Here is a 25,403-nt window from a genome sequence, read left to right on the forward strand (position 1 = left end):
GTGCGCTGAATTCAGCGCACTGTCGGCTTTCCCGATCCGTGCCCGGTGTAAAGCGCTATCGGTCCCGGTACCGTAGCGCTTTACAGTCAGAAGGGCGTTTCTGACCATTAGCCAGAGACGTCCTTCTGCCTCGCGGCGCCAATCGCGCTGTGCTGTGGAGCGGGGAGGAACGCCTCCTCCCTCTGCTCACACAGCTTGTCCGTAGACGAGCATTATCAGCAGAGGGAGGGGGCGTTCCTCCCGGCTCCACAGCACAGCGCGATTGGCGCCGCGAGGCAGAAGGACGTCTCTGGCCAATGGTCAGAAACGCCCTTCTGACCATAGAGCACTACGGTACCGGGCCGTAAGCTCTTCACACCGGGCACAGATCGGGAAAGCCGACAGTGCGCTGAATTCAGCGCACTGTCAGCTTTCTGGCAGTATATAGAACTGCATGTGCCCGGACATGGTGAAAGGTCCTCTTTAAATGACACCACCACTGCTCTCCTGACACTAGGGTACTCCAATGTAGCTTAGAACTACATGGTGAGATGCAGCGATAAATGTATGTAGAGACATATAGGAGTGTGTAGGATTAGATTATAAGGTATTGGGGTTGTCCTTTTCAGGTGATGTGCTTTGACAAAGGTACCACTTAAGGGTACTAGAGACTATAGGGTTAAGCAGGTATAAAAGGCTAGTGCCTCCCTAACAATTAAAGGGATTCTACCATTAAAATCGATTTTTTTTCTCGTTGACACCTAGGAATAGCCTAAAGAAAGGCTAACTCTTCTCCTATCTTTAGATGTCTTCTCTGCGGCGGCGTTCGGTACAAATCCCCAATGCTGTCAGAGAACTCTCCAGCGCCGCCTCCATCTACTACAGGAACGGCCTCTTTAAGAGTATTCTTCCGGCGCTGGGGGTCAAACTTCTAGGCCTCGGGCAAAGCCGACTGCGCATGCCTGCGGCCACAAGAAAAATGGCCGCTTACACAGTAAGTAAGCTCTGCTCTAGGCCCAAAGCCTAGAAGTTTGACCGCCTGTGCCAGAAGAAGACGCGTGAAGAGGCCGTTCCTGAAGAAGATGGAGGCGGCACTAGATAGTTCCCTTGCAGCATTGGGGACGCCCCCAGTGCTGTTTTAGCGCTGGGGGACGCCCCCAGTGCTGCGAGTGAAATCATTTGCATACCGGCGAAAACCGGGATTTTAACCAAACGGTGGCGCGGAGAAGACATCTAAAAGTAGGAGAAGAATAGCCTTTCTTAAGGCTATTCCTACGTGTCAACCAGAAAAAATTCGATTTTAATGGCAGAATCCCTTTAATGAAAAATATATGTGAACCCCATACCTCAAACCTACCCATAAAAAGACATAATCAATACCCTTCCTTCTCGGCCATCCTATACTCACAGGACCACCTGGATAACCATGTTGTTGCATTCGTTCCTCCCTTCTGTTTTTTGATAATTAATTAAATAAACTTAGTGTTTGTATTATTTCTGGCTGATCCGCAGACTGGATTACTTGACTTTTATAAGTACGGTCACATTAAAAATGAGATACATACTGGTAAAAAAAAAACCCTATGGTAACAATGTCCCATTAAAAAGTAAATCCATACAATCTACGGTACTTCCAGCTTTCCTACAACAACACAGCTACACAATATCAACTCATGTGGAGAACCTGGTGTCTAAGCAGATTTGACTTCTGGGTGAAACACTTTCCACAATCGGGACACGAATAGGGTTTCTCGCCCGAGTGGACTCTCTGGTGTGCTAGGAAACTAGCTTTCAGTCGGAAACTTTTGCTGCATTCTGAACACTTAAAGGGCCTTTCGCCAGTGTGTATGGTGAGATGGTGAAGGAGATTGGTTTTCTGGTTAAACCGTTTGCCGCAATCAAAACAAGAGAATGGCTTTTCGCCTGTATGAATAATCTCGTGCTTCATGAGCTCTGATCTGTACATGAAAGACTTCCCACACCGAGAACAATGAAACGACTCTTCGCGGGCGGGCGCTTTGTGTTTCGCAGACCGATGTGAGTTGTCGTAACCCTCTGAACCTACGTGAGAATTTAGGGATTCACTGGGAGAATGTCCATCAATTGCCGGATTTTGGCACTTTAGACAAGATGTTGGCTCATCTTCTTCTTGACAGTTTGATACATACGTAAATTCTTTGCCACAATCTGAACACGACAACGTCTTCTCTCCCAAGCGTACTTTCTGATGCATAACAAGTCCAGACCTCTGGGTAAAAGACTTCCAGCACTTCGGGCATGTAAATGGTTTCTCTCCAGTGTGGATCCTCTGGTGTTCAATAAGAACGGACTTGCGGGAAAAACATTTTTTGCACTCGGAACATGAATACGGTTTTTCACCTATATGAATTTTTTCATGTATGTTAAGTTTTGATTTGTTAGTAAAACATCTGCCACACTCAGAACATGTGAATGGCTTCTTGTCTTCCTCTTCTTTCACAGCCTTTGGTATTACTTTCTGCCTGCAGGTTAAGCAGGATATCTCTTCCCGCCGTGTGTGACTATTCAACTTCTCTGTAAACCCTTTCCCGCAATGAGAACATATAAATGATTCCTCTTTCGCATGAATGCGCTGGTGCACAGCAAAGCTGGACTTCTGGGTAAAACGTCTACCACATTCGCCACAAGAAAATGGCTTCTCCCCTGTATGAATCCTCTGATGCTCCACAAGGATTGATTTGCGTGTAAAGGATTTGCCACACTCAGAACATGGAAAGGGTTTCTCCCCCGTGTGACTTCTCTGATGCCTAGTAAGTGCTGCATGCTGTGTAAAACACTTATCACACTCCGTGCAGGGAAACATTTTACTCCCATGATACACTGAAGTAACAACGTCTGACATATCATCATTATCACTGTCATTGTGATCAGAGAGATCGGTGTCCGGAAGCACTGAATGTGAATACTGCATGAAGCCATCATCTTCTATCTTACAGTTTAAAGTCAAAGAAATCTGGCTGTCCGAAGAGCTCCTGCTGTCCTCCTGATCTCCATCTGTTGGAAATACAATGTACATTAATGTGCAAATATAAGAAGAGTGAGGCCACATGAATCATCAAGGTGGAGAAAAAGTCTCAAAATTAAGCCAGAAATAGGAAAATAAAACTCTCTTTTTAGAGAGGGCTTGCAATAGAGAACATCCTTTTGCACATTTTGTGCGGCATCTTGTCATGTTTTTCTGCACGAGTGAGAGAAAGCATGAATTCTAACAAAATTTTTAGCCCAAAAATACAAATCACTAAAATAAATTCAATACAAGGGTGTGTATGGCCTTTAACCATGAAAGTAAGAAATGGCATATAGATAAACTGGCATCCCTATGATCCTTAGTACAAAATATCCACACACATTGGTTCTACTGGTCAACTGCTTTGCTAGAAACTACAAAAGAGTCATATTAACTTAAAGGGGTTGTCCAAGCAAAAACGGGCAACTCCTTTAATTTTTAATTGGGCTCTAACAGCAAAATTATGCTGTATGAGCCCCACATTTGTCTGAATAGCCTGTAAAAAGGCTATTCAGGCACCGCTAATGGTATTTTAAAAGCCCCCCCCCCCCCCCGTTTTAAACTATGACCGTAAAATCATATATGCGAATTATAATTACCGTGCACGGTGGGTGGTTCGTGCACTGGTGGACGTCATCTTCGGTCCCGCCTTCCTCTGGTGTCTTCTTCCAGCGACGTCCTCCTTCCACACCTTGTTCTTCGGGTTGTGTTTAAATCCCGCACGTGCGGCGCATGCGAAGCACAATTGCAAACTATGATTGACAAAAATGGTGCTGGAGCATGTGCAGTAGCGCTCCGGAAGGAGCGATACTGCACACGCGCGGGATTTAAACACAACCCAAAGATGAAGGAGTGGAAGGAGGATGTCGCTGGAAGAAGACACCAGAGGAAGTCGGGACCGAAGATGACGTCCATCAGTGAATGAACCGCCCATTGTGCATGGTAAATATAATTTGCATATATGTTTTTACGGTCTTAGTTTAAAACAGGTTTTTGTTTTTTTTTTTAAATACCTTTATCGGTGCCTAAATAGCCTTTTTAAAGGCTATTAAGGCATATGTGGGGCTCATACAGCATGCATAATTTTGCTAAAAGAGACCCTTTAAATCAGCTGGGGGAATTGAAAAAAACAACAAAAAAAATTCACACTCACCTGTCCTCAATACTCGGGTGTCCTCCTGGCCTGTTCTGGTTCTTCTGCTGAACGGGTCTCTTCTGGAGATCTGCTGACTGGCCTCAGCAGTCATGTGACCGCTGAGGCCAATCAGAGAGTGGCATGCAATGTCACTACCTGTGACATAACAGGATTTTTCCTCAGGTCTGCTAAGTCACGTGACTGCTGAGGCGAATAAGCAGCTTTAGCGGAACTCAGGAAGAGACCTGTACAGCAGAAGGACCTGACTGTGCCGAGAGAAAACCAGAACATTGGGAACAGGTAAGTATCAAGTTTTTTTTTAAAAAAAAAAATTTCGGCTGATTTTGCCTGGACAACCCCTTTAAAGAGCTTCTCTGGACTGATAGGAGAGTTGGATGTCGAACTCCCCCAATCATAATGCTCCTGCACTGGAGTAGCAGGACATTTAACTGATGAGTAATGGTTATTTCATTATTTTATACAGTTTCCTGCCTTTTTTTTTTGTATATCCAAGGCAACTGATTTAATGGCCATTGCTCACTTTCATTGATATCTGCAGTTTCTTCTTCCTCTTGTATGGTCACAGGAATCTCCTCCTCTTCCTCTTTAATTTCATCTTTAACAATTATCTGCAAACTCTGAAGATCCTGGTTTTAAATAAAAGAAAAAAAACAAAACACAATGATAATAGTCTACAGGATGTGTCACCAAATCCATGAAATATTCACTTCCATCTACCTGATCATCATCAGAATCTTGGGAAGAAAGAGGACAGGAACATCTCTCAGGTGACCTACCTGCAAGAGAGACAACCATCATTTCATTTACTTCAGGTGAATCTACCCCCCCCCCCCCCCCCTGCTTTTCACCACAGGCAGCCACTGCTAGATGCAATCTTAACTTTATTAGGACAACATCAAAATAGAACACAATACAAGGATATTATTCTACCAAGGGCCCAAGAGGACTAAAAATGTTAAGGAAAATTAGAAAGTTCAGGAGAAATGGACACATTTTAATCATTTCAGTCATACCCAGTGATGTGAGGGGCTGGTGATCTTCCATCATGAAGTCCTTGTGTCCTTCTATGTACTCCCACTCCTGCACAGAGAAATAGACAATGATAACATTAATGCAGTGCGCATTCCAAAAATAGACACAAAAATAACATTTGTGAAAAATAATGGTAGAAGAGTGAATGGGCTGAAGAGAAATAATCTGTAAACTGAAGGCTGTCTGTGTCCTGGTCCTCGATCTACCAGCTGATGTAATGTAAGACTCACTGGCTGGTGTATTACTGGAGAAATTGTAATAGTACAGCATCTGGACTGGCAATGGAGGAAAATATATCTAAGCAGGAATGCAGAGCTTAATCTTTACGGAGGAGTCTGCTCTTACTACATAATATTAACTAGTCATAGCCGTCATCACCTGCTTTACCTCGAAACACAGACCAGCAAATCAGTGTATAATAATCCAAAGCAGAAAGTCTGCGCCTCCATTAGTATATCATACAAACACAGACAGACCAACAAAACCTGCAACTCCACAGTCTGCTCCTCCTGTATAATAATAATACACAGACAGGACACCACAGTCTGCTCCTCCTGTATAATAATACACAGACAGGACACCACAGTCTGCTCCTCCTGTATAATAATAATAATACACAGACAGGACACCACAGTCTGCTCCTCCTGTATAATAATAATACACAGACAGGACACCACAGTCTGCTCCTCCTGTATAATAATACACAGACAGGACACCACAGTCTGCTCCTCCTGTATAATAATAATACACAGACAGGACACCACAGTCTGCTCCTCCTGTATAATAATAATACACAGACAGGATACCACAGTCTGCTCCTCCTGTATAATAATAATACACAGACAGGACACCACAGTCTGCTCCTCCTGTATAATAATAATACACAGACAGGACACCACAGTCTGCTCCTCCTGTATAATAATACACAGACAGGACACCACAGTCTGCTCCTCCTGTATAATAATAATAATACACAGACAGGACACCACAGTCTGCTCCTCCTGTATAATAATAATACACAGACAGGATACCACAGTCTGCTCCTCCTGTATAATAATAATACACAGACAGGACACCACAGTCTGCTCCTCCTGTATAATAATAATACACAGACAGGACACCACAGTCTGCTCCCCCTGTATAATAATAATACACAGACAGGACACCACAGTCTGCTCCTCCTGTATAATAATAATAATACACAGACAGGACACCACAGTCTGCTCCTCCTGTATAATAATAATAATACACAGACAGGACACCACAGTCTGCTCCTCCTGTATAATAATAATACACAGACAGGACACCACAGTCTGCTCCTCCTGTATAATAATAATAATACACAGACAGGACACCACAGTCTGCTCCTCCTGTATAATAATACACAGACAGGACACCACAGTCTGCTCCTCCTGTATAATAATAATACACAGACAGGACACCACAGTCTGCTCCTCCTGTATAATAATAATACACAGACAGGACACCACAGTCTGCTCCTCCTGTATAATAATAATACACAGACAGGATACCACAGTCTGCTCCTCCTGTATAATAATAATACACAGACAGGATACCACAGTCTGCTCCTCCTGTATAATAATAATACACAGACAGGACACCACAGTCTGCTCCTCCTGTATAATAATAATACACAGACAGGACACCACAGTCTGCTCCTCCTGTATAATAATACACAGACAGGACACCACAGTCTGCTCCTCCTGTATAATAATAATACACAGACAGGACACCACAGTCTGCTCCTCCTGTATAATAATAATACACAGACAGGATACCACAGTCTGCTCCTCCTGTATAATAATAATACACAGACAGGACACCACAGTCTGCTCCTCCTGTATAATAATAATACACAGACAGGACACCACAGTCTGCTCCTCCTGTATAATAATACACAGACAGGACACCACAGTCTGCTCCTCCTGTATAATAATAATAATACACAGACAGGACACCACAGTCTGCTCCTCCTGTATAATAATAATACACAGACAGGATACCACAGTCTGCTCCTCCTGTATAATAATAATACACAGACAGGACACCACAGTCTGCTCCTCCTGTATAATAATAATACACAGACAGGACACCACAGTCTGCTCCCCCTGTATAATAATAATACACAGACAGGACACCACAGTCTGCTCCTCCTGTATAATAATAATACACAGACAGGACACCACAGTCTGCTCCTCCTGTATAATAATAATACACAGACAGGATACCACAGTCTGCTCCTCCTGTATAATAATAATACACAGACAGGACACCACAGTCTGCTCCTCCTGTATAATAATAATAATACACAGACAGGACACCACAGTCTGCTCCTCCTGTATAATAATAATAATACACAGACAGGACACCACAGTCTGCTCCTCCTGTATAATAATAATACACAGACAGGACACCACAGTCTGCTCCTCCTGTATAATAATAATACACAGACAGGACACCACAGTCTGCTCCTCCTGTATAATAATAATAATAATACACAGACAGGACACCACAGTCTGCTCCTCCTGTATAATAATAATACACAGACAGGACACCACAGTCTGCTCCTCCTGTATAATAATACACAGACAGGACACCACAGTCTGCTCCTCCTGTATAATAATACACAGACAGGACACCACAGTCTGCTCCTCCTGTATAATAATACACAGACAGGACACCACAGTCTACTCCTCCTGTATAATAATAATAATAATACACAGACAGGACACCACAGTCTGCTCCCCCTGTATAATAATAATACACAGACAGGACACCACAGTCTGCTCCTCCTGTATAATAATAATAATACACAGACAGGACACCACAGTCTGCTCCTCCTGTATAATAATAATAATACACAGACAGGACACCACAGTCTGCTCCTCCTGTATAATAATAATACACAGACAGGACACCACAGTCTGCTCCTCCTGTATAATAATAATAATAATACACAGACAGGACACCACAGTCTGCTCCTCCTGTATAATAATAATACACAGACAGGACACCACAGTCTGCTCCTCCTGTATAATAATAATACACAGACAGGACACCACAGTCTGCTCCTCCTGTATAATAATACACAGACAGGACACCACAGTCTGCTTCCCCTGTATAATAATAATAATACACAGACAGGACACCACAGTCTGCTCCTCCTGTATAATAATACACAGACAGGACACCACAGTCTGCTCCTCCTGTATAATAATAATATACAGACAGGACACCACAGTCTGCTCCTCCTGTATAATAATAATATACAGACAGGACACCACAGTCTGCTCCTCCTGTATAATAATACACAGACAGGACACCACAGTCTGCTCCTCCTGTATAATAATACACAGACAGGACACCACAGTCTGCTCCTCCTGTATAATAATACACAGACAGGACACCACAGTCTACTCCTCCTGTATAATAATAATACACAGACAGGACACCACAGTCTGCTCCCCCTGTATAATAATAATACACAGACAGGACACCACAGTCTGCTCCCCCTGTATAATAATAATAATAATAATAATAATAATAATAATACACAGACAGGACACCACAGTCTGCTCCTCCTGTATAATAATAATACACAGACAGGACACCACAGTCTGCTCCTCCTGTATAATAATAATAATACACAGACAGGACACCACAGTCTGCTCCTCCTGTATAATAATAATAATACACAGACAGGACACCACAGTCTGCTCCCCCTGTATAATAATAATAATAATACACAGACAGGACACCACAGTCTGCTCCTCCTGTATAATAATAATACACAGACAGGACACCACAGTCTGCTCCTCCTGTATAATAATAATAATACACAGACAGGACACCACAGTCTGCTCCTCCTGTATAATAATAATACACAGACAGGATACCACAGTCTGCTCCTCCTGTATAATAATAATACACAGACAGGACACCACAGTCTGCTCCTCCTGTATAATAATACACAGACAGGACACCACAGTCTGCTCCTCCTGTATAATAATAATAATACAGACAGGACACCACAGTCTGCTCCTCCTGTATAATAATAATACACAGACAGGACACCACAGTCTGCTCCTCCTGTATAATAATAATACACAGACAGGACACCACAGTCTGCTCCTCCTGTATAATAATACTACACAGACAGGACACCACAGTCTGCTCCTCCTGTATAATAATAATACACAGACAGGACACCACAGTCTGCTCCTCCTGTATAATAATAATACACAGACAGGACACCACAGTCTGCTCCCCCTGTATAATAATAATAATACACAGACAGGACACCACAGTCTGCTCCTCCTGTATAATAATAATACACAGACAGGACACCACAGTCTGCTCCTCCTGTATAATAATAATAATAATAATAATACACAGACAGGACACCACAGTCTGCTCCTCCTGTATAATAATAATACACAGACAGGACACCACAGTCTGCTCCTCCTGTATAATAATAATACACAGACAGGACACCACAGTCTGCTCCCCCTGTATAATAATAATAATACACAGACAGGACACCACAGTCTGCTCCTCCTGTATAATAATAATACACAGACAGGACACCACAGTCTGCTCCTCCTGTATAATAATAATACACAGACAGGATACCACAGTCTGCTCCTCCTGTATAATAATAATACACAGACAGGACACCACAGTCTGCTCCTCCTGTATAATAATAATACTACAGTCTGCTCCTGCTGAATTATACAACATAGACTGCATGCAGAATACAGGCTGGACACTAAAGTCTGCTCCTCCAGTATGATAGAATAAAAGAACGCTACAAGGTGAATCACCTTCCGCCCGTCTCATTAATGTCTCTTATTACCCGGAAGCTTGGAGCAGCACTTCCTGCCTGCACTCTCCTCCTGGCCGGTCCACATCAGTAAATCTGCAGATAACGGCAGTGAAGATAAACGATGAATAAATCCACAATAACATAGCGGTTTCGGTTCATAGTGTATGAACAGGCCGAGAACTACATTGCCCATGATCCTCTGGGCGCTCGGGCCACTGGCAGTGACGTCAGTACGCGCACGTCGTCAGTCTGCAGAGCGTTGTGACTGGAGTGGGCGTGGCTGAGAGTGAACAGGGAGAACTTACTATTATGAGAGGGAAACACATTTATTATACACGTATTATATATATATATATATATATATATATATATATATATATATATATATATATATATATATATATATGGACATTAACCACTTCAGTACCAGGCCAATTTGTGGCTCAAGACCAGCCACTTTTTGGGGTATTATGCAGTTTTGAACCCCCAAAATTTTGTGTGTTGACAAACCCGAAACTTTTGGAAATTTGGGGTCAAACCTTCTAAACTAATTGGTTGGTCCATCACTAGTAACCAATTTACAGTCTCAGGAGTTTCTTCCATGGATCCGCTCCATGTGAATATAATGTGGTGTAGGGTGAGGATCTGTTCTAGACAGTAATAAATTGAGGGGAATTTAATGAATAAGAATAACTAAGTATAACGTACGCAATATAAATAAAGGTGTTGGTGGGAGATATAGGATATTTGATGACCAATATAGAGTCTATAAAGTTTGAATTTGGATATTACCTGTGCTTCTATGAAATATCCTTAGGTGTTGGACACATGTTGCGTTTTTCAATTTCAGCTAGCGCTTATTGCACAGGGGTTATACATAAAACTAGGTTAAATATATGAAAAAAGGGTTATTAATATAAGAATTCATCCTATAAGAGGAATTCAAGGTATTGTTTTATTTGTATGATATAAAGAATATTTAGTACCAAGTTAGTATTAACCCCATGATGGGAATTATAAGGGTGTGTCCATGTGAGAAGTGAATTCATCCATGATGCAGGTGGTTTGCATTACTATTAAGGTTGGGAAGTTCATTCTGTGAGAAACCTTTATATAGACAGGTTATTTCATTGTATGTACGCTCTGAGGAAGGAACGCATGTTCCGAAACGCGTCTGCGGGTTTTTTAGGGGGATTTATGGACTGTCTTTTTTCTATACATCATTTTTTTGTCGTTTTATGATGTGATATAATAAAAGTTAAATTTTATCGGAGAGTGGCCGGATTTACCTGTGTTCGTTAAGAATCCCTTCACACTCAAGGAGTAGAGTGTGCCGTGCACCCCAAAGCAATTCTTTCTATAAGCTGCCGACTAAAAGGACCACAACTGGGTGAGCTTAAACTTTTTGTCTTTAGTAATAAATTGAGTCTGAACTGTGCATTGCAGATGAATTGTATACAGGAACTGTGAGAGTCATCAAGGTACTTAGTCCCTTAAAGGGGTTGTCCCATCACAAGGATCCTATCTATACTGCTTGTTAATGTGGATGTAAGACTTCTCCTAAATACATTGCTTCAGCAAAACTGCTTTGTTTGTCCACTATCTTACTTTATTCATTTTTTTGGGACACATCCCTTGACTTATCTGGTCATAAGTCAAGTGATGTATCTGCTGCTCTCAGGGGGGAGGGAGGAGGGGCTAAGTGCACGGGAGTGAGCCTGGAGAGGGGGGGGGGGGGGGGTAGTTTACCCTTTGGGGTGAAGGGGCCGCCAATACAGGGTTAGACGCCGGCACAGGTGAAGCCAGCAACATCGCTATGCTTCTGCCCTGCTTGAAGCCAGCAGCTGGAGGGCGGAGGAGCAGAATAACAGGAGCTCCTGCCACTGCTGGCTTCATGCAGGGCAGGAGCATAGCGATGTTGCAGGCATCTGTGCCGGCGTCTACACTCCCCGACATCCGCCTCTCTATTACAGCGGATGCCAGGTCTGTATTTACATATGCACAGCCAAGCGGCGAGATGCCGCTGGCCCTGCGTGCACGTTCATAGACCAGTCTAGCCTTCACAATGCGAATACAGACCCGGCATCCGCTGTAATAGAGAGAGGCGGATGTCGGGTCTGTCTTCGCATTGTGAAGGCTAGACTAGTCTATGAGCGCGCACGCAGGGCCAGCGGCATCTCGCCGCTTGGCTTTGCATATGTGACCCCGCCTACCAATGACGCAACAAAGCTGGAAGACAGAAGATTTCACAGAAACAAAGACTGGTGAGTATGCGACGTGGGAATACCCCTTTAAACTAGAAATAGAACACCATGCACACAACAGTAGTTATATGGAAAGTGGGAGAAATTTCATTAGATGAAACCGACCTGCAAAAATGGAGAGGAATAAGACGTCTTCCATTACAGCGCAGTCATACAGTCTCCATTTGGATCAGTAAAAATATGGTCATGTGCTTGCGGATTAGAAATTAATGGATTTGTAACAGATATCTCATGTACACAAAATGCAGTTGTGTGCATGAGGCCTTTCATATGACCATGGAGCTGTGATGAGGAGAGTGGTCAAGATATTGGAGGACAGTACTTGGCTATTTCCTTCAGTCCAAAGAGATAGCACGTATGTGAAACCATCAAGGGAACACAGGATCTCCATTCTTATGATCTGCAGACAACCAGAGATCAGGCTCATCACCTCTCTAATGGGTAGTGGGACAATCTCTTTAGAGCTGGTGGACACATTCCTTCATTGTCAAGCAGTGTTTAAGGAGTTGCCCAGGATAAACTGATAATTAACCCCAAATCTTAACTCCCTCCCGCCACCTAACTTCTAATTTATATCAATTAAAAAATATTATAATTACCCATATCCCTGGATCGGTCATGTCACTGCTCCAGGGACACTTTCTGAATAGCACGTTCCGTTCCGTTTCACCACTTCCAAAACAGAACGTCACCATTACTCTTCCCCCTCCCCTATCCCCATCAATGCTTACCAAGACTTCCTGTGTCTGGAGAACGGCTCCTGTCGCTCTTCCTGTCTTCTAGTAGTGGGTGGAATAGCTTAGCTAGGGAGACGGGGAGAGTGGAAGGGGTTAGTAATGGGCAGGATCATAGTGAGAGTGGGAGGGGCTAGGCTTAGCGAGGCAGGATGGGATGGGCGTGGCTAGTGAGACGGAGGGTCTGACACAGGATGCAGCAGCAACCAGAGACAGCCAGAAATCACTCAAATAACTGGTAAAGGTATATGGGTGTACTTATTAACCTATCACTAGCACTAACACACCTTTCTAAGAAAAATATTTTCTGCTGGAAAACTCCTTTAAATACACTGACCAGCCTAGAAAAAGTGGGATCAACAACCTGTCTTGGATTTAGATACGGTAAGTATTACACGCTCAAATAAAAACACAAAAAATTGCAACGTTACTCTGCTGGCACCAAGAGCATTACTGCAAATACCTACTGAATATAAGAATTCATAGAGCTCGTTCACACGGGCACAGAGGGGACGGATTATGGCGCGGAATCCATGTCATAATCCGCCCCCTCACAATGGTGGTCTATGGAGACCGCTAGCGATCTTTTTTGCATGCTGCTCACGGAAAAAAGAAGCGAGCTGCCCTTTCTTCAGGCGGATTCCGCGGCTCATTCCGCGGCAGCACCTCCCTTCATTTTGGGCCTACTCTGGAGTGGGAAGCCTGACGCTATTCCGTCCCCGTGTGAACTAGGCCATAAAGACGAGATTCTTGGTTTTTACACTTTGATCAGACTATAACTGTAGGCCCACCTGCACGGTTACTGCCACCAGTATTAGTTGGGTCCCTACACTAAAATGACTCACCTCTCTTAGGGCCTTGGTCTCCTATGAATTTAGGACACATTATGAATGAATTAAGGACGAAGACAGACTGGATGATGTTGAGATCAGGTCTCTGGGGGCCATATCATCACATCCAGGACTCTTCCTCCAAAGGGAGCTCACACTAAATACTGATATGATTTTGATTTTTCTTTGATTCATTCACTTCATTGTGTTAATTGTTAAAATAATATTAAACACCTCAATTTTTTAAAACACTTTTTTTTTCTACAGTATTATGACTACAATTACAATTCATACTGAACCATCTCCCACCAAACAATATAGGTCCATATACTCCGCTTTATAACATGTCTGCAGAGTAGGCTGCGTTTTCATGGTGACGGGTTCACTTTAAATAGACACTGTCATTTCAACACAAATTTGTAGAAATCATCAGTACAATCAGCTGTAAGAAATTTTGCAATACGTCTTATCCTACAGAAATGCCTCCTTCTACTCCTATCCTTGCTCCTCCTCCTTCTGCTACAATCACTTTCACTTTGAAAATCTGAAAGCAGACTGCAAGTCACATGTCTTAGATTACTCATGTCTGGAGGGGAGGGAGCAGGAGATAAGGTAAGGAACAGTGGATAAGCCTGATGCTACTGCAAAATTGGTCTTAACACAGCAAAAGTATTTTACTCACGTCAATACAGGTCAATACTTATCTGAATAATATGTCATTCATGATCCCAGAGCAGTGATGGCTAACCTTTTAAGCCCGGTGTGTCAAAATTTGTAAAAAAAAAAAAAAAAAACCCTAGCTTAACTCTGGTGGTGTGTCACATCTATAAAGATCCATAATGTTGTGATATTTGTGGCTCTAGTAAAAAAAAAAAAAAAAAAAAGGGGGGGGTTATATAGAGTGTGATTGGCCAAAACAAGGGGGTTTTACACCATGTGATAGGCCAGAAAAAGCGAATCATATACTATGTGATGAGCCCGATGGGGGGGGTCATATGTGTAATGGGCCAGAAAAAGGGGGACCTATACCGAATGATGGTCCAGGAAAAGGGGATCATATACTTTTTTTTTTTTTTTTTTTTTAACTCTCACACCTTGACCCCATTTTCTGCTCCCCATAGTTTATCAACCCCCCCTTTTTTTTTTTTTTTACCCTCCCCAGCATATTATACCCCTATTTATGGCCCTCACACAGTTTATGATACCTTTTATACCCACCACACAGTATATGACCCCCTGTTATCTCCCCACCCTCACACAGAGTAGTGTCTGATACTTTTTACTCACCTGTCCACCCTCCAGACCTGGATGCACTCCACTGCTGCCTCCAGGGTGCGCTCTTGCCGATGCTGAAGATGGATGAAATGCTGTACATAGCGTTCCAGCGTTGTGACGTCAGTGTAGCGCCGCGTAGAGAAGGTAGCAGAGGACGGCAAGGACAGGAACATAGACAGGTGAGTAAAAAGTATTGGCGGCTACTTATTGCAATAACACAAAAGGTAGCTGCCGATGCGTGTCACCCAAAATGTCTTGGCGTGTCACCTGTGACACGTGTGTCATAGGTTCACCATCACTGTCCTAGGGAGATACTCAGAAACAGTAGGTTCTCCTGTACTCGCTGTGTGTACATACACAATAGCTGATCCCAAAAGCCAAGTCAAATAACAGGGAGAGATGAGCGAACACTATTTGAAACAGCCGTTTCGAATAGCACGCTCCCATAGAAATGAAAGGAAGCGGCCGGCGCGCAGACTTTGCCGGCGGCCGGCCGCTTAACCTCCCGAATGCCGGCTACATCCATTCATTTCTATGGGAGCGTGCTATTCGAAACAGCTGTTTCGAATAGTGTTCGCTCATCTCTAATAACGGGTACACTTTAGGTTGCACCTGCTCAGCAGAAATGTATTACAGATACATCAGTTAACGAGGACCTTTCACCGCCTCCACCAATACAAGTTGTTAGCCTCTGTTAATATTCACCGCTCCGAGATATAACTCCTCGCCATTTACTCTATATTTTAGGGGGCATTCACACGGAGTAACGCCGGGCGTGTATCACAGCCGTACACACCAGCGTTACGGCAGACTGCTGAACACTTCCCATTCACTTCAATGGGAGCGCTCGTAAACGCCGCTGTTACGAGCGCTCCCATTGAAGCGAATGGGAAGTGTTCGGCAGTCTGCCGTAACGCCGGCGTGTACGGCTGTGATACACGCCCGGCGTTACTCCGTGTGAATGCCCCCTTACACAGCCTTGTACTCCCATACACAGTAAGGGTGCATTCACACAATGTAACGTGCTGCGTGATGTGGCACGTATACGGCTTCTCAGAGTTTGCGCGTCGTAAACACTCCCATTGATTTCAATGGGAGTTAGGATCGTATATGCCGCGTTATTTTGTTTACGACGCGCACACTCTCACACGCCGTATACGTGCCACATCACGCGGCACGTTACATCGTGTGAATGCACCCTAACACTCAGTTATAACAAAATTTACTGACACAAATACTGCTAAAAATAAAAAGTTGTCCAAGTTTAGTTAGGCCTAGTTCACACAGGGTTCCGCGTGTGCACAAGTCGGTGCAAGGTATCGGCATCCGCCGCAGCTTTCCGCTCCGGATTAGGCCCAAATGAATGGGCCTAGTCTGGAGGGTGGTGTTGAAAGGCGGACGTCCGCGGCTGAATCAAGGGCAGCTCGCTTTTTTTTTCCGCGAATGGGAACAAACCGCTCACGGAAAAAGGAAATGACCGGCTCCCATTGTTTTCAATGGGAGACGTTTTTTTTTAGCAGGATTTTGATGCGGATTCTGCATCAAAATCCTGCCTATTTTGCCACGTGTGAACTAGCACTAACACTTTAAGTTCTGAAATGTCCAAAGGGCGGTGTCAGGCAGGAGTGTCCAGAGCTCCAAACACAGGCAGCCAATGCCAGAGCTCAGAATCACACCCCTTGTCTGCTCCTGTCTGACACCAAACTCTTGATAGAACAGAGACTAAATAGAATATCAGGGGCCAAAACTCGCAGTATTGATTGCTCAGGAATGGCGGGGGCTAGAGAAATAATTCCATCTATGCCAGAATCAGAGGAGCAGCACCTATTAATTGATGTAAAGAAGTGGACATGTTGGAGGTGGTGAAAAGTTCTCTTTAAAGAAGCCTGGACCAAAGCGTCCGTCTAAGACATGTAAGCCCCTAATATGCATTTCACTAAGGTCACAATTTCCGTCACTGTGTAATTTATTCCAACAAATATTTATTGTCTTTTTTGAGAAAAAATACAAATACGTTATAAGTTAACAAGTCAAAGGCCGGGGTCACATCTGCATTATAGAATATTTTTTTTCTGGTCTGTAAAAAGAACATAAAAATTGACCCATCTAAAAACTCACTGCTTTCAATGACCAAACAAAAATGATATAAGGAAGCACTCCAGAACAAAAATGACCCTTTATTCCACCAATGAGCTCCCCGATATCTTCTATGCTTTTGGTCATTGAGGACCTTCCATCAGGTCTTTTTGCTCCTAGTTTATTATACCAATCTTGTGCTGCTGGGATAAATTATGCATAAAATTTCCCATGCGCATAACCATTTTTAAATTTGTAGATAATTAAAAGTTAAACTTTTTTGCAAATATAAGTAATTAAACAATTCGCAAAGTTTTAAAGATTTTCTCTAAATATCTTGTTGTTGTCTTGATCAGTTGCCAGTGGATATGACCACGAATGCAGGAACTTTCTAAGGGCAGAAAATCAGCCATGATTTTCTTATGGTGGCTGGGATATCTTCTCATACATATAGTGTCCCTGTCTGATAACCCAGCTACAATAAGGACATCATGGTTCCCAGACCATATAAATAGAGATGAGTGAGTAGTATTCGCTCGAGTAGGTATTCAATAGAATACTACGATATTCCAAATACTCGTACTCGTTCGAATACTATCGCTATTCGCAGTAAAGATTTGATTCAGAGCCAGCGTTGATTTGCCGAATGCTGTACACTGGCCAGTCAACGCTGGTCAATGCATTCCTATGAGAAAAAGTAAGCTCCCGCATAAACGCAAGCTGCCAGCTCTCCTGACTAGCAAGGGTGAGCCTGCTGCAGAACCAGCGTTGATTTTCCGAAATCTTTACAGTGTATAGCATTCGGCCAATCAATGCTGGTTCTGCAGGACGAGTAAGGGCCGGTTCACATTAGCGCTTGTCTCCTGTCTGCAAGCGCTGTGCAGTTAAAGCACACGGACCCCATAGACTATAATGGGGTCCGTGCGCTTTAACTGCACAGCGCTCCTCCTAAACACTCTCCTCCTGCTACTCGTGGACTTGGTGACTCTCCTTTAGTCGAATAGTGGTTTCCCCTGAAATGAGCATTTTTTCCCATAGACTATAATGGGATTCGATAATCGATTGAGTAGTCGAATATTGAGGCTCTACTCAAAATGAATCTCGAATATTTCACTACTCGCTCATCTCTACATATAAAGTATCTGGATTCGTGGTCATATCCATGGCAACCGATCAAGACAACAGACTGTTACCACTAAGATGGTTCGAGAAAATCTTTAAAACTCTGCAGAATTTTTAACTACTCATATTTGCAAAAATGTTGAACTTTTAATCATATACAAAAATAAATATGATTATGTTCATGGGAATACCCCTTTAATAATAATGGGTCATTTGTCCATTTGCATCAATTTCTGCAAAACTTTGTCATCGATTTAAAAACACAAAACAAAAAACTAATCTGTATCCATCTGTGTTTTATAGTATCTATTTTATTTTTTTGACAGATCCGTCAAGAATATACACTATGTGATCAAAAGTACCTGGACACCTGGCTGAAAATGACTTACAAGTTGGTGGCGCCCTCCATCGATAATGCTGGAATTCAATATGGTGTTAGCACACCCTTAGCCTTGATGACGTTCAATCAGGTGCTGGAAGGTTTCTTGGAGTATGGCAGCCCATTCTTCACAGAGTGCTGCACTGAGGAGAGGTATCGATGTAGGTCAGTAAGGCCTGGCACGAAGTCGGCGTTCCAAAACATCCCAAAGGTGTCAGGACTCTGTGCAGGCCAGTCCATTACAGAGATGTTATTGTCGTGTAACCACTCCGCCACAGGCCGTGCAGTATGAACATGTGCTCGATCGTGTTGAAAGATGCGATCGCCATCCCCGAATTGCTCTTCAATAGTGGGAAACAAGGAGGTGTTTAAAACATGAATGTAGGCCTGTGCTGTGATAGTGCCACACAAAACAACAAGGGGTGCAAGTCCCCTCCATGAAAAACACGACCACACCATAACACCACCGCCTCCGAATATTACTGTTGGCACTACACACGCTGGCAGATGACGTTCACTGGGCCTTCGCCATACCCACACCCTGCCATTGGATCGCCACATTGTGTACCGTGATTCATCACTCCACACAATTTTTCCACTGTTCAATCGTCCAATGTTTACGCTCCTTACACCAAGCGAGGCACCGTATGGCATTGACCTGTGTGATGTGTGGTACCCAATCACCTGACCACATTCGAAATCCGTGAGTTCCGTGGAGCGCCCCATTCTGCTCTCTCACGATGTCTAATGTCTACTGAGGTCGCTGATCTGGAGTACCTGGCAGCACAATGCACCGAATATGAAAAACGTATGTTTTTGGGGGTGTCTGGATACTTTTGATCACATAGTGTATACAGCAATGCAGATGTGAACTTATCCTAACAATGAAATGACGCAAGTTGCACGGTTCTGGTCCAATTAGACCTGAGACACAACATTGGAGGACTGGGGCCCACTTTGTTGTGACCTCCCACATATAGGTTTTAGCAGGTGTCAGGAAGCTTCTGTACTACCGATGCAGATGTGTATGTATCTTCTGATGACGCACAATGTCTGACTTTAGCTTGAAGCATTTCCCACAATAACAACATGTGAATGGTTTCTCCCCTGTATGGATAGTCTGGTGTTTGAAGAGGATCGACCTCTGAGTAAAACTCTTCCCACACTCTACGCACAAGAAAGGCTTCTCCCCTGTGTGTATCCTCTGATGGTCAAGAAGGCTGGCCTTCTGGGTAAAGCATTTTCCACAGTCAGAACACGAAAATGGTTTCTCGCCCTTGTGAATTCTCTGATGGGCGACAAGATTTGGTTTATGAGTAAAGCACGAGCCGCACTCTGAGCAGATGAACGGTTTCTCTCCCGTGTGGATCCTCTGATGCTTCACCAGATCTGGTTTCCGTATAAAGCATTTCCCACAGTCTGAGCATGTGAACGGTTTCTCTCCGGTGTGAATCCTCTGGTGTTTGCTCATATCAGACTTCCGGGTGAAGCATTTCCCACAATCGGGGCAAGGAAACGGTTTTTCTCTTGTATGAAATTTCTGGTGAGCAACTAGTGTGGATTTCTGGGTGAAGCATTTACCGCACTGCAGGCAGGTATGAGGCTTCTCATTGGTGTGAATCCTGTGATGGACAACTAAGTCAGATTTCTGAGTAAAGCATTTTCCACACTCATAACAGGCAAATGGTTTCTCCCCTGTGTGGATTCTCTCATGCCTGATAAGTGTTGCTTTCTGATTGAAGGTTTTCCCACATGTATAACATGAATACTGTTTCTCTGCAACACTGAGATTCTGTTCAGATGTCAAGTTTGTATTCTTAGGAAGACGCTGTAATATGGTATTTATATGCGGCCTGCTATGTGCAGTGATGGAGTCATCTAGTAAATGTTCCCGATGATTATCTAGGGTTGAAGAGGTTTCTGTAGCTTGATGGTCTTCAAAAGATTCTTGGGCAACTTCACTATCCTCCAGTTCATCATCTGAAGATGTGGATAAGGTCCATGGGTCGTGATCTGGTAAAGATATAAAAAAAAAAAAAAAAAAAAGACTTATACGCAACTTCAGGTGGAAACAGACATGACACCCACACAATAGTAAAGAAGGGACCAGCACTCTGCATTGACTGGTTGTCAGCATGTTTGGGGAGTAGTGTTGAGCGAATACTATTCGATCGAATACCTCGCTCCCATTGGAATGTGTGTAAGCGGCCGAACACCAAATGGTTAAGCGCAGTGACTATTTGTTGCGCTTAACCCCTTGGTGATCGGTCGCTAACACGCATTCCTATGGGAGTGAGGTATTCGTTCGAATACTATTCACTCAAGACTTTTGGGGGGCTTAAAGTAACAGCATGTCCTTAGGCTGCTGGGGATTAGTGCTCCAAACCTGGCGAAACCAAACCCTTCTGTAGCTCAGTGTGGCATATATTTCACAAAATGAGATACCTATTCTACAAATAAGAAACTAGAGTGTGGAAGTACTGGCTAATGTTAGCTCCCCCACATGAAAAATACATGATGCTCTGATAGAAGAGAAAGTGTCTTAAAGAACATGTTTAGAGGTGGCCATACACATTAAATAAATGTCATTCAAACTCACAAATTTCGCCAAAATCTATTGACTACCTCATTGTATGGGTTCCTGGTGAAAATGGAGAAAAAAAAAGCTTGGCTATGTTAAATTCAATAAGGGCTGAATATGGGTATATTCACACGGAGGAAAAGATCGCAGAAACCTTTTCCGCTGTGTGAACATTCCGTGTAGCATCCCACTCCTGTGTAGGCCCGAATTAATGGGCCTACATTGGAGCGTGTCTCGAGCCGCGGACTCCGCAGTTGAATCAGCTGCAGAATCCACGGCAAGATAGAGCATGTTGCTTCTTTTTTCTGCTACTAGCTAGTGGAAAAAAATAATAAAAAAAATCGAGCAGCTCCCATTGAAGTCAATGGGAGCCGTTTTGGCAGGTGGATTTTGAGGAGGATTCCGCATCAAAATCCACTGCCAAACAACTCCGTGTGAACTAGCCCTTACTGTTCAGCCAACAGTTATTGGTAGTGTACGGCCAGCACTACTCATACACATACTACTCACCTTCACCAATATCTCTTGACATTTCCTCCTCCTTGCACTGCAGTTCACCTCTCATATATGTCTCTTCATCATCATCCGTGTTCTCTTCTGACGAACTTTGCTCCTTAACATAATAGAAATGCAAGATCATTGCATGGCTGTGCATAGTAGAATAATAGTAAAAAAATCAAGACAATCAATACCCATAGAAAGTCATCCTGACAGTCATCATCCATACTTCCTGGCGTTTTAGCAGTGCTTACCTCCTCCGACAGAAGCTGAATGATCTTGTTGGCAAGTTCTAGGACCTTCTGTTCATTGTCATGTATCATTGAGTGACAAGGGAGAATTGTGGTACATCTGAGGGTTCTTCTCGCACCACTAACTACATGACAGCTACTGGTGGAGGCCACGTCCTTACTGGCCCGCTTTACTACTGTGTAGTCCTGCTTAGAAAAATGATAGAATATGTGTGAATATAGAATGAGAGTTCCAGGCATAGTTAGGCGTATTTTCTTTTTATGTGTGTGTTTTTTAATCCATTGTGAGCTGGTTCTCAAAAATTTTAAGCAGCCAGGCGCCTTTAAAGCCTCACTGAAGAGATTTTTCTTTGTTTAAAGGGACTTTCTGGGCAAAAAAAGTTTTTTTTTTTTATGTCTGTTAGTGCTCTTAATGGGTTAATAAATGCACCCATATACTTTTATCCGTGTTTTGTGTGATTTCTGGGTTACTCCTGGTATCTCCTGCATTTGTTTACTTGCTTCTGCTTCCTGCTATGTAACTTCCTTACTAAACCCTCTCACCTTACACCTCCCTCCCTGTCTCGCTAGCTATGCTGCCCTTCCCTACCTACTCAGCCCAAGCTCCGACCCATATTATATACTTACCCTCCATGCTTCTTCCTGTGAGACGGCTCCTCCTCCTGTTCTGATTCTGTCTGTGTGAGTTCTTCTCCTCTAGCAATGATCCACCACTACTGCGCATGTGTGGATGCGCGGTAGAGATGAATTATCGACAGTAGTGTGCACAGCGCTTGGACAAGTGTGCACATCCTATAGAATCAGTACAGGAGGAGGAGCTGTTGCACCGGAAGAAGTGTGGCGGGTAAGTATAATGGGGTGGATGGGGATGTGGGGTAGTAGTCACGATCCATTTCCAGAAATGGGGAAATGGATTGTCATTGGATAATCAGAAAATGTCCCTGGGGCCTCATGGATATGGTAAGTATACATTTTTGATAAATTATGTTATTTAGAAAGTAGGTGGGGGGAGAGTGTTTAGATGAATGTAGGGATTTAATTTTATCCCGGCCAACCCCTTTAAGCATTTTGTAAAGCAATATGGAGGCGAAATTTAAACATACTATTTTTTTTTCAATACGTTTATTTAACCCTAAAAGTTACACACTCACAAGGGATTAAAGGAGAAAATACACCTGACAATTTGTTATACAATTTCTCACAAGCAGTGACATACACCACATGTGGATGTAAACTAATGTATGAGCACACGGCGCTGCACAAGAGGGACGGAGCGCCACTGGCTGGAGTAGTTTTCATGCGTCAGGTCTCATTTGCAGAGCATGTAAACTAGCAGTACAGTGAAAACCCTCCACACATGGAAGGTTTTATAAATTCCTCAAGGAATATATATTGGCTGGTCAAGTAATGGAGGGGGTGTACATCTCACCCAGACTATTAAGGTGGGCGAGATGAGAAAACTCCAGAAAGAATGTTTCTCAGCAGATAATTCTGTCTGCTGAGTGTTATTTCAAAGTTCCGGTTACTGGGCTGGATTTTTAGGAATGGCAGGTAGGTTTGGTAGTGGGATCTGTAATAATAATAATACATTTTATTTATATATTTTTATTTAGTGCCAACATATTCCGCAGCGCTGTACAATTTGTAGGGTTCAAATACAGACAGAAAGATGCATTACAAAGAAAGTCATTTCACACAATGGGACTGAGGGCCCTGCTCGCAAGAGCTTACAATCTATGAGGTAGAGGGGGTGACACAAGAGGTAGCAGGGGCGGAATTGCTTATACAGGGGGTCAAGATAATTCTGTCTACCACCCAACCCGTGTTCTCCGTTCACTCAATGACCTAACACTTACATCCTCTATTATCAGAACCTCCCACGCTCGTATACAAGACTTCTCCCGAGTTGCACCACTTCTCTGGAATGCTCTACTCCGGACAATCAGATTAACTCCCAATTTCTACAGTTTCAAACGCAAACTAAAGACGCATCTTTTCAGACAAGCCTATCACAATTTCTAATGTAAACCCTTAACCCTCCTCTGTCCCCGCTCCCACATTTCCCCACATGATACGATGTCATCTCATGCTAACTTTATAGGTCCAAGCTCCATCCACATGTTAAAGGACACGATTGTTGACGGCTCATAAAGTCTTATGTTTATGTAATGACATAAGGGTTTACGTTAGAAATTGTGATAGGCTTGTCTGCAAAGATGCGTCTTTAGTTTGCATTTGAAACTGTAGAAATTGGGAGTTAATCTGATTGTCCGGGGTAGAGTATTCCAGAGAAGTGGTGCAACTCGGGAGAAGTCTTGTATACGAGCGTGGGAGGTTCTGATAATAGAGGATGTAAGTGTTATGTCATTGAGTGAACAGAGAACACTGGTTGGGCGGTAGACAGAGATGAGGGAGGAAATGTAGGGAGCTGCAGCATTATGGAGAGCCTTGTGGATGAGGGTTATAACTTTATATTTTATTCTATAATGAATAGGCAGCCAATGTAGTGACTGGCACAGACCAGAGGCATCGCTGTAGCGTCTAGACTGATAGATGAGCCTGGCCGCTGCATTCAGAATAGATTGTAGAGAGGAGAGTTTAGTGAGGGGAAGACCGATTAGTAAGGAGTTACAGTAGTCAAGGTGAGAATGAATCGGAGAGACAATAAGTGTCTTTAGTGTATCTCTGGTGAGGAAAGGGCGTATTCTGGAGATGTTTTTGAGGTGGAGGTGACATGAACGTGCGAGTGATTCAATATGTGGGTGAAGGAAAGGTCTGCGTCAAAACTATTCTTACAAGGGGTATAGTGAGCATTTTGACTCCACCACTTTTCATAGATTTTATTAACTTGGGATATAAAAAATTATGAAAATGACACTTTTCTGGTCCCATGTTGTATTTGCATAGCTCATAAAGTACCAGTATAATGGAAACCCCCAAAGAGTGACCCCATTTTGAAAACTACACCCCTCACAAAATTTATCAGGACGTATAGTGAGCATTTTGGACCAAGAGACGGTTTACAAAAAAAAAAAAAAAAAAAAAGAAAACATTCCCAGATATCTGCTATTCAGTGTCCAGTATGTCCAACTTGCGGCACGGACAGCTCTCCAGTTATTTTGCTGTTTCCTGATTTTGGAAACACACTACATGTGACCCTAATCTTATTCCTGGAAATACGATGGGGCTCAGAAGTGAAAGTGCACAATGGGCATTTGAGACTAATTTGGACATTTACATAGGAAGGCATTTGCAGAGGCCCTAAGAGAAAATTAAAAAAAGTACCCCCTTAATATGACCTGGGTTTATAAACTACACCCATCAAGGAATTTCC

The 25,403-nt window shown here is 43.2% G+C and overlaps 2 protein-coding genes across 8 annotated transcripts in view; both read right to left on the reverse strand.

Annotated features, from left to right (window-relative positions):
* The window catches only part of LOC142183210 (oocyte zinc finger protein XlCOF8.4-like), a 106,435-nt gene that overhangs the window by 14,733 nt on the left and 66,299 nt on the right, over positions 1-25,403 (reverse strand). The window contains exons 3-5 of one of the 6 annotated variants that reach the window (XM_075258195.1): positions 22,073-22,255; positions 21,831-21,933; positions 18,231-20,752 (exon numbers count right to left, since the gene is read on the reverse strand). The exons of the other annotated variants lie outside the window; for them this stretch is intronic. Of the exons in view, the coding sequence (XP_075114296.1) occupies positions 19,749-20,752; positions 21,831-21,933; positions 22,073-22,255 (1,290 nt within the window). The 3' untranslated portion in view covers positions 18,231-19,748. Of the gene's footprint in view, positions 1-18,230; positions 20,753-21,830; positions 21,934-22,072; positions 22,256-25,403 lie in introns of those variants that run through there. 6 annotated transcript variants of the gene reach the window in all.
* Positions 1,258-10,256, reverse strand: LOC142183221 (uncharacterized). 2 transcript variants are annotated; one of them, XM_075258222.1, is made up of 5 exons: positions 10,090-10,256; positions 5,195-5,261; positions 4,899-4,957; positions 4,702-4,807; positions 1,258-3,012 (listed from the first exon to the last, which is right to left on the reverse strand). In XM_075258222.1, the coding sequence occupies exons 2-5, from the start codon at positions 5,226-5,228 to the stop codon at positions 1,646-1,648; spliced, it is 1,566 nt and encodes a 521-aa protein (XP_075114323.1). In that variant the 5' UTR covers positions 5,229-5,261; positions 10,090-10,256; the 3' UTR covers positions 1,258-1,645. The 2 variants fall into 2 exon arrangements, with proteins under 2 accessions (XP_075114323.1, XP_075114322.1); XM_075258221.1 differs by having other exon boundaries at positions 10,058-10,256.

The sequence above is a fragment of the Leptodactylus fuscus genome, chromosome 10 (genome assembly GCF_031893055.1).
Source record: "Leptodactylus fuscus isolate aLepFus1 chromosome 10, aLepFus1.hap2, whole genome shotgun sequence".
Taxonomy (NCBI): Eukaryota; Metazoa; Chordata; class Amphibia; order Anura; family Leptodactylidae; genus Leptodactylus; species Leptodactylus fuscus.

Coding starts and splice junctions, on each gene's coding strand:
- LOC142183221 (XM_075258222.1), bottom strand. CDS start 5,228: ATGATGGAAGATCACCAGCCCCTCACATCACTGG. Junction 4,958..5,194: donor CCAGCCCCTCACATCACTGG/GTATGACTGAAA, acceptor TCTCTCTTGCAG/GTAGGTCACCTGAGAGATGT. Junction 4,808..4,898: donor AAGATTCTGATGATGATCAG/GTAGATGGAAGT, acceptor ATTTAAAACCAG/GATCTTCAGAGTTTGCAGAT.